General features: G+C 32.9%; 1 protein-coding gene across 11 annotated transcripts in view; it reads right to left on the bottom strand.

Moving 5' to 3' along the window:
* TRDN (triadin) overlaps positions 1-10,407 on the bottom strand; it is a 245,228-nt gene that overhangs the window by 192,080 nt on the left and 42,741 nt on the right. For 10 of the 11 annotated variants that reach the window (XM_035320873.1, XM_035320870.1, XM_035320877.1 and 7 more), the window contains exons 3-4: positions 7,562-7,603; positions 739-876 (exon numbers count right to left, since the gene is read on the bottom strand). In XM_035320873.1, the coding sequence (XP_035176764.1) occupies positions 739-876; positions 7,562-7,603 (180 nt within the window). The remainder of the gene's footprint in view (positions 1-738; positions 877-7,561; positions 7,604-10,407) is intronic. The other variant, XM_035320875.1, reaches the window with a different exon arrangement.

Raw genomic sequence — 10,407 nt, 5'->3', positions numbered from 1 at the left:
TGAGGTCTCTTCCAACCTAGAAATTCTGTGATTCTGTGTGATTCTGTGAATATGATGTGACATGAAGATACACTACTGGTCTGCTCATACCACTACTTTTTTCTATAACAGAAGGATTGTTATGTTGACACTTGAAATGCTAGCAGATTATTTTCATTTATGAGATAAAGTCATATGAAGAATTTTACTGTAATGACAAAACCATAATTTTTAGTAAACTTCATTATTTGTAATTTGCCATGCAAACTCCCCTTAGTCCAGCCAAAATAGTAATTTTTGTCATATTTTTTTTGTGTCAATATATTGTCCTGTCATCAGTACATAAAATGAAAAATAAAACTAAATATCTAAGTTTCTAGGTCTACCTTGTATATTTCCTGATATTCATTAGATTCTTACTGATTAAAAGAAAATAGTTATTGCCATTCTCTGAAGCAATATCCTGATGCATATTTTGGTTTTGGCTTTGAGGTCTTGTATAAATTAGCTCTTTTCTTTAAGATGTACTAATGGTAATATTTAATTCTGACAGCTTTTCTGTAATGGTACATTAAACATGAGATGAAAGCTAACAAAAAGACCAAGTTACTGATTGGAATAGCCAGTAGATGTTTTATTAGCAACAACATTTCTTTTTGTTTGACCTTCTTGATTGTGAGGTTAAAAGCTGAGTAAGCCAACATAATGCATGTAAGACAATGGTTAAAGCAGTTACAGAAATCTTTACATTATGAATACCTTCATCGGTGTCATCATCATCACTCCATATGATGTCAGACAGTAAAGAAATAAAGCCATAAAGCCAGTCAGTGGTTTCTTCCAGTGTCTCATGAATGATTCTCAGTGGTTCTGTGCTGAGCTTGTTAACAGATCTTCCTGAGTACAGAGTTTAAAAAGAAAAAAAAGTTTGAAAAACATACTCATTTGGTGATTAAATCTAATCTTCATTTTACACAGGACTAATTATATTACCTCCTATACAAACCTATACAAACAAAGATTGTGAATATTATTTTTTATTATTCAAGGGTTTGAGGACAGCTCTCCTTTGTGCACAAGACTGGTATAAACTGTATTCCTATTGCCCTTAGCAGAGTGATTCATGACCCAGTTGACAATTTGGTCTGATACTGCTCTTCAAGTTCTGTCTCTTCTTTTGAGGCTTGGTTAGGATAAAGATAAATATAGATTTGATTTCACATAATATTTATCCTTTTAGATAATCTCCTGTTCAGCCCAGTATAGTTCACTGGCCCATGTCCCCTGACTCCAATGTTTATTTAGTATTTATTGTTGTGGGTGTCCCACACCTCATATCACACCTCCCCTCAAGACCTCTGTTTTACTCTAGTCCTTGATGAGCAAATTGCTGAGGCCTGCTTCAACTGCATGGACACATCACAGCATTCCCATGGAGAACATGTAAAGGATAGGAAGAAGAAAGCTATGTACATTTGGGCCAAAACAAACCTGAGTCCAGAATGAAAGGGGTTGTGAAACACAAATTATGGCACACAGCCAACTATACTCAAACACATACACATGTTTATGCTTCATCTTTTAGAACTATTCTAGAGCTTCATTCACATATGCTTATATACCTCTGTATATTTTACTAGTTGTCTTACTGCTCCTGTAGACAAGTAGGTTGGCAAACAAGAAAGCTGTGCAATTCCATGTGCTCCATCTTCCCAGTGTCAACAATTTATTGCTGACACCTTCAATGGAAGCAAGGCCCCTGCTCCCTACATAACCACACTTCAGAGAAAGCAACTACTAGTGAGTAATAAAAGGATTCTCCTAAAAGCATCTCCAGTTGTGATTTCACCAAATTTTCTCCCTACCCTGTTTATGTTGACATAGTATTTCAGATGAAATCTTTAGTCTCTGACAGGTTATTTAGTCCACCCTTTCCATCCACCAAGCTTTTACTTATTTATTTATTTATTTATTTATTTATTTATTTATTTATTTTGAAATCTGTAGCAAATACTGTTTAGGAGGAGAGGTAACTGTCAATCAGTCTATGTTACTGTCCATTGTAATTGAAATATCAGACTGAACGATTGCCCTGTGTATGTGAAGGTCTCCCAGAAATTTAGACAATCAAAGGTAGATCACAAATCTTATTTGTCATTGGCCTACTCACTTCTAGTAGTTTCAATAGAGATATATACACTGAATTTAACAGGATCAAGATAGAAACTATCTCTCTGTTTACCACTACCTTCCTGTGCAAATATTTTAATAAGAAATTAAATGCATGTCTCTTCAAACTACTTCTGGCTGCAGAGTTCTGACTCACAAGCCAAATCTTATCAGAGATCAGAAGTAGTCTCACATGAACTTGCAGGTTACAAAGACAGGCAAAGTACAGGCTTGAAGCAACTTCTTTGATGGCAGAGGTATGAACAGTTATTTTCTAAAGAAGTGATGTAATAAAAATGTCCAACTTTAACTTCATTTGAAATATAAATATATCACTAAATATTTCCTTTTATTTGTAATTAACTAATTTGAAACATAAAAGACCAGACTGAATTTTATTTTGGATCTGTTTGTTAATAAAGTAGATTGAATAAATAGTTAGGTTAATATATTTTTTTCCTCCTGAAAATTATATTATATTATATATATATATTTGTATATATGTTACTGAACAATCAGGCACATCAAATAAGTTAATCATGCACAATGATGGAATGACAACATTGTAAGGAAATTTTCATGAACTCTTCATTTAGTGTACATTTGTGTGCTACTGTGTTTGTAACAGATTTTTAAAAAACAGAAAGTTTTTGAGTAGTGTACCAAAGAGTATTGACTTTGCTTATCAGAAGACATTTATTTATTTGCATTGGCCTCGCACATTCCAGAGATTTTATTTTTTCAATTGTTTTGCCACAAATGACCTTCTCCATTGTTTACCAGGAGAACTAATACCTATATCAGGCGATTAAAGTAAATCTAAAACCTAACACCTGATGTAATTTGCACTTATTCTAATCTAGAGATGCTAAGAAGTGTATGCAAAATCACAGAATTTGCATGGCTAGTGGGGCTTAGGATAAAACTGAGGTTTTGATTCACAAGCAGGATGGTTTAACTTTGGACAGCTGACCTAGTTTCTACTCACTATCTACCCACCCTGTATCCATTGGTTGTTTAGGGATGGCTCAGTTGCTTTTACAGCCATGGGCTTTTACAGCTGCAGGGACTACAGCAGTAAAATAAACAAAAATGTCAGTGTATTTTAATATTTGGGGCTATAAATTAGCAGTTCACAAACTACTTCACAGATAGGAGAATTGTCCCTCCAGGCAGGCATGGAAACTGCTTGGAGAAGAGCAAGATCAAGAGCAGAGGAAATTACTGTAACCACTCCAAGGCAAGCCATCTTTGCTGATGAACCAGAGCCCTCAACATCATATTCCAGTCTTTAATTCATAACATCTTCATAGAAAACTGTGAAAAGGGATTAGAAATTGTAAGTGTCCAAAGGCAAAATTCTCCAGGAACACCTACACTAACAGGTCCAAGTTGCAAATCCTGTTTAAAATAGAAAGTTCAAAAAAAATGGCTTGGGGCTGTATAGATGACACTTCAGTGGTATTTGCAAAATTAAATTTTGTATGCAGATACCATGAGATCCATTTGCAGTGTGATTCAAGTGACACAGACCTGGAAAGATGTCAACTTGTGCACAGATTTCTGTTTAACTTTTGTAAAATGTTTCCTTTAAAAATAAAAATAAAAAATAATAATAATAATGAGAAGAAAGCTCATGGTAATAATTCATCAATTCATTCTAAAGTACTTAATAACACCATTCCAGATAATCCTGAAGTGGAAAGAATTACTGATCAAATCCATGCTTCTAGCTCTCCCTTCAACTTTGACAATAGCACATTGTTTTTTATACATTAAACAAAGGAAATAAAGCAATTCAGAGGGAAACAAGCAGAGAGAAAGATGCCACTTGTCTCACAAACATGCAAAGGAAGATGCATTTTTCCATTTTCAGAGTATTTTCATTTTCTTGTTAATGTAACTGATAGAATACATATTTTCATTACTAAGTTTGAGCTTGATATTTTTATGTAATATATATATATTATTTCTTATTTGCAGATGTCCAGTAAGGGTATAATGTGATGATTTTATTATTATTATTATTATTATTATTATTATTATTAAACTAGTTTTGTATTCAACATATTCAAATTGGTTTAACTGTCTTCTGCATATCTCTGTCAGGCTTTTCATTTCCTGTCTGACCTTAGAATACAAATTATTTATAAACTAAATTGAAAAAGCACTTCTCTTGCTAGCATACGTTATACAATATATAATACGTAATATATAATTTGTAACTAATCTATAGCTATAGTCTGTAATTATAATCTATAATAAAAATGTCATGTATTGTGTATTTTGTGTCCTATCTGTTGTGCCAGGAGAGCTGGCAACAGCAGATGCAGGATCCTGAATATAAATTGTAAAGAGACCATGTGAAGACACAATAGTTCTCAGTCCTGAAGTATTTCTCAGTACCTCACAGGATGTGAAGTTCTACTTTTTGCTGAACTGGTAAGCAGGGACTCTTTGGTAATGTAGCAGAAAAATACTAAATATTGATTGTGAATGGAGGAAGGAGAAGAAGGGAAGCAAATGGCTACTCAACAGATTACGCTAGGGGATGAAACGTAATTAATACTGAATGCCTTTTGTTGGCAGTGTGTTGTTTCATTTAATCACAGCTTAAATTCAGATCATCTTATTGAAAGCTGGGTGTTGAATCCCTGGTGATTTCTAGACTCCCTCAAAAGCCAATGCAGAAAGCCTTTTTTAGGGTGATTTGAATTAATTTCGAAAGTTATCCATCTGTGTCCATTGACTAAAAAGAAAGACTGAAAAATTACAATGGACACGAGACCAGGTTTTTAGATGGTAAAGTATATGACATGGATCATCTCAGTGTTACTTGTTTCACATTTAAATCCTTCTTGTCACTGTACACTGAGATCTGTAATTTTACATTCATAATTAATTCCAGGTCAATACAAGTATTTATATCAATGAATTACTTGCATTCCTAAAGAGCATGGGTACCACCAACAATGATTTGCTATAACATTTTATTTTGTTATGCCTTTTATTACATGATGTAATATAAAGCATGTTTTTCAGTTCAGTAAATGTTCAGCTGTACTTGTGCTGGGATTTTTACTTCAATTAGAATAATAATATTTTATTTTTTTTCTTTCCCAGTGGGACCTTCAGAATTTAAAACTGCCAAAACTTTCTGATGAGTTCTTAAACTTGGAAGAATTACAGCTGATGGAGTATGAATCCCAGTCAAATCAAAGGGTTTTATATATTACCTTTTATCATAGGAAAACACAATTTTCCAGAATGTTATCAACTGTTTTATATATCTGCAAGAAAAATTGGAATATTGTTTGGATTTTCTTTACTAAGCATACACAGATATGGTTAAAATAACTTAAAAATTCTTTTGGATGTGCTGTAAGTATTAAATACTTCTGAAAACTCCCCATGTGTTTTGAAACTGGCTTTCATGCTTGTTCTGTTAAATTGCTATAATCCTTTGTAGTTCTGCAGTGTTACTGGTACAGAAACACTAATTTGCTTCAAAATATGAGTACAAGAATTCCAGCCATCTAATTTCTCCCATTCTGAATTCTTGACTCACAATTTCTACTCCAGTTTATTTGGAAATAGATTTTGTATCTTTAAAGTTAAGTGATATGTCACCTCAGTTCTTTGAAATCAATCAACAACAGACTTCCAAAGTCCTTCTGTCAAATTAGGTATATTAGGTACATTTTTTGGACAGGTAATGATGTTCATAAAGTGACAAAGTAATTTCAACTTGAGTAATTATTATTAGTATTATTATTATTACTTAATTTAAGGAAAACTGTATTTGTTTATTTATTTATTTATTTATTAAATTGAGACTGATAATAAGCCCAGTAACTGAGGCTTTTCAAAACAGGAATTGATTAATCACGTTATGATTTGTTGTAACACCTCAAGCAAATCTTGTTATGTTTCATGGTCTGTGTCATTTATTCCTATGAAGTGTGAAAAAAAAAAAAAAAAAAAAAAAAAAGTGGCTAATTGATTTATCTGTGCAAATCACTTCAGTCATCATTTCAGTCTTAATAATCCTGCCAGGAATGTGGTCTGCCATCAATCTTTGTTGCTTGTCAAATAGTTAAATATATAGTCAGAGTTCAATCTATTTTAAAGTTTTTTTGTTTGTTTGTTTGTTTGTTTTTTTAATGAATTTCAGTGACTGACTTAATAATTTTTGAATTTTCATCAATTACATATTTTGACTCCAATGAATTGAATGCAATTAAATTACAAATGATGGTAATTATCTGGTGTAAGGATTGATCTATGAGATATAATTTAATTTATTGATACTGACAAGGTACAGCTGATGAAGACAGAGAATTTCTGTCATTTTTGATAAAATGCAAAAGCCTAACACTAATTCTTCATAATAAAACATATCCTATTGTACTACAACATTATAGAAAGAACTTTATTTAAAATTGGAAGTTTATAAATTTTTAAGGTTTTTGATTGTTATTATTAGTGGTCTACTCTGTGGTCATCTGAAGAGTGGTATCTAGCATATAAAACTAAATACAAACATAAACTCTTTCATTATTAATATTCCAATTTATTCAACATGTGTCCTTAGGTCCTATTTCATAGACTAGCTCTTTTGTCATGCTTGCAGCACTATAGACACTGGTGGGTATCATTGAATTGCACCAGTATAAAAACAATTCCAAAGACAAACACATTTTACCCCAAATGAGAGCAAAGAGCTTGTGAGTAGAATATCCTTATATATGAATATGAATGCAACAATATATAGACTATAAGTAGAATATCCAAAACTTACGAGAAAAATCACAATGTTTCTTAAAGTATCAAGACATTACAGGTACTTTTGATATAGACATACAGGCATATGTGTACAGGGACATCGTTTAGCATAAGCTTTTTATGTAATTTATGTGACGTGGTTTGATATCAGCTGAAAGGCTTCTGATTTGATGGATCAAACCCTAATGAGGTGGTGGTTCTTCAAACAGCCAAACATTTAATCTAATATAATTTAAAGCTTTATTTTTGGCTCATTCTAAGGTTTCAATTCCCTAACTGAGAATACAGATCTTAACTTCAGATTTAAAAGGCAGTGCTGTTAAATAATTGTCCAATGGTATTGAAAATGACATTTTTCAGGATGAAATTAATACCTCAGTTTATCACTAATTCCTGGGAATATAGGGAATCTACTGACTGCAGGCCTCTCGAGCTGACAGACCTGTCTTGACCAGGATATGAAAGTGAGGAGGTTGCTATTGTAATGAACATTGAAGATCTGGGGGTTAGCAGAGAAGCAGTGCTGACACATCCTGGCACTCTGCTCATGCCCATGCTTTGTTAGCTCTGGCAAGCAGAGCGCACATGCACACACGTATTCAGAACACTGCAGGCAGAGTGTCTTTACCAGGTGGTAAACAGGGATCATCGCAATGTTGTGAATAGGTGGCTATACCGGATGACAACAGGATGAACCCCAGAAAGGCCAATAAAAAAAGGAAGAAACACCATTAGCAGTCATGAACATTCTCAGCTGTCACCCAACTAAAAGTATCAGTTACAAAGGGTCATGGAGTTATTTTATCTCTGAGGATCTGCTGTTATGAAGCAGAAACTGAAGTTCATTAGAAAGATAAACAATACTCTATAAATGTGAGATAATACTGTATGAATCAGAGCTGTATAAAAATAGTTAAATAAGGCACAGGTATTTTCAAAAGTTACATATTCTATTGCTGAAATGAGTATATAGTACATATAATTTGTTCTAGTTGAGAATATGTATTTCTTCAACAGCAAATAACCAAACTTACATTACCACAATTGTCAATGAAAAAATTACTCTTTTGTTTGTTGTTTAAAATTAGAAATTTCACGGGTAAGACTCCAGACTAGAAATTTGGTTTGTATTTCGTATTTCATGGAACAATTGTAAGCATGCAAGCCTTATTTCTGTTCTTAGATCCTTCTCTATTCATCAAGTAAGTTTCTAAAGTTATGTATTTTCAACTTGCATAGTCTAGACTGTTTGGGATGAATGTAGTGCTTGTAGAACTGTAGAATTCCATAGGATGTCAACCTTGCCATTTAAATTTAATTTGATAGCTTTTAATTATTATTATTATTAATAATAATAATTTTTAACTCAGCTGTAAGATTTTCTGCAAGGTCATAAATGCAAAATAGGTTGTCATCTGGGCAGCCCTTCTTCTGGGACTCAGTTTAAAGCCCTTTAAGTGTTATAGTTTTAGAAGACAGTTAAAAATGTTTTGTGTGTTTTAGGTAGGTACATTTGCAGAAATCCCTTACAATTCAATTAAGAATGTCATTAAGAACTTTTCAATGCATAAGATGTTTACTCATGCTCTGGACTGAGACCTGTAAATACAGTAAAAAATGTATTTCAAAAGACTATATCGTTATTTTGGTCAGTTCCAAGGTGAGCACAGCAGAGACCAACGACTATTTTTTCTTTTAACACCCCACTCCTATATTCTGTGGGAGACTTGTACGGGGTTTTGCAAATATAGAGGTGTTTTTACCAATTATTTTAATTTGGTAAGACTCTGAAACACCCCTTACACCAAGAGACAAAATGATTTGTTCTGATAATTTGCTGCTGGTTTAAGTGCTTTATATTAAGTAAGTGTAAAGGTATTACCAGTTTCAAAATTGCTGGATATATTGATATAAAAATACAGGAGTAAATATAAGAACTCTCTTCTTTCTTTTCTCTATCTCTGTCTCTCTCTATCTCTCCCTCTCTTTTTTTTCCCACTAGTTTTTGGAAGTTACCAGTGAACATAAGCACAACAGAATGACTACAGCGGGATAAAATTGCAGAAGAAAAATGGATGTATATATTTCTGGTAACATTTATCTCAATAATATAATAAAAAAAATAATGGTAGGATATCTGTAATTTACCGAATTTACTGTGGCTTAAACAGGATTTGCAACTTACAGTTTGATCATGAAGAAGAATGGGAAAATAAATGTTTGTGTGCCAATTACACAGTACAAGTTGCTTACAGTCCTGTTCATTATTTTATTTATTTATTTATTTTTCTCCAAAATACAGATGTTAATGTGAAAAGCATGTTCTTAATTTTTTGTTAATTTGTTTTCCTCTACTGGAAAATAAATAAATAAATAGGTGTATCATTCTGGCTACCCAAGGCCATCCAAAAGCTTTCTGTGGGTATAAGTCAGTAACAGAAGGAGCCATAAACTGAGACAGGGAAATGATGACTTCAGACTGTGTTAGTCAGAAGCTGATGCAGGAAAGCTCATAACAATTTGTTCAGATATTTCACTATTAATTTAAAAAGGGAAGGGAAGGGAAGGGAAGGGATGAACAATAAGAACATTAATAAGAACATCATACTATAATACCTGCAGCTTCCTGTGGAGCTGGCAGCTCCATGCCTCCATTCCCGTCGTTGGCATGCTTTACCTCCACAAAGATCTGCCTGTACTGTGAGTCCCTAAAAAGCTCCTCTATGGTTGAGCACAATGAATTATCCACCACAAAGAGATTGATCTTTTTTCTTTTATGAAAGTAGCCACAAGAAGAGGGTAAGCTGACTACATTTAATATGTGTTCTGTATTTTCACTTAGATAATTTTCTGGATAGCTAGGACTTTCATAGATCTGCTGAAATTTCATTTGGTTTGATTTCCTTTGGCTTTTAGGTGACTGGTAAACTCACTATCAATTTACCCTGAATATTGAACACTCTGGAGCTGAAATTAGGGTGGTGTTAATTAGCTGTAATTGGTCACAGAGATGGTAGCAAATTCTGAACACTTTATTAGCCCATTAGCAAATGTGGGTTCCTGGGCAATCAATCCTTAGGACTAAAATAATCTTAAATTATTTAGTTATGTGTACCAATTAAAATATATAATCCAGTTATATGTATAAGAAATGTGTGAAATACATTCATGAATTATGAAGTCAATTAACCAAGTGCTTTTTTTTAGCACTCAGGATGGCAGTAATAACAAACTGTCACAAAGCACATATCAAACCAGAATTAATCTTTTTGCTTTTTGGGAAATACTGAGAATGTAAAAAAGATCTTCCAATGCTGTATGCTACTTATTGCATAATCACACACATCATATACTGCATAAGATTCATAGTGTCTTACAGGTTTTTGTAATACAAGTCACCTTCATACCATATTAGAAATATTTCAACTATGTTTATAGTTGTAAAATGGTAGGAATACAAACTTTAATTTTCTC

Source organism: Oxyura jamaicensis, chromosome 3 (assembly GCF_011077185.1).
Source record: "Oxyura jamaicensis isolate SHBP4307 breed ruddy duck chromosome 3, BPBGC_Ojam_1.0, whole genome shotgun sequence".
Classification (NCBI taxonomy): Eukaryota; Metazoa; Chordata; class Aves; order Anseriformes; family Anatidae; genus Oxyura; species Oxyura jamaicensis.
This window is presented reverse-complemented; position numbering and strand designations above follow the sequence as displayed.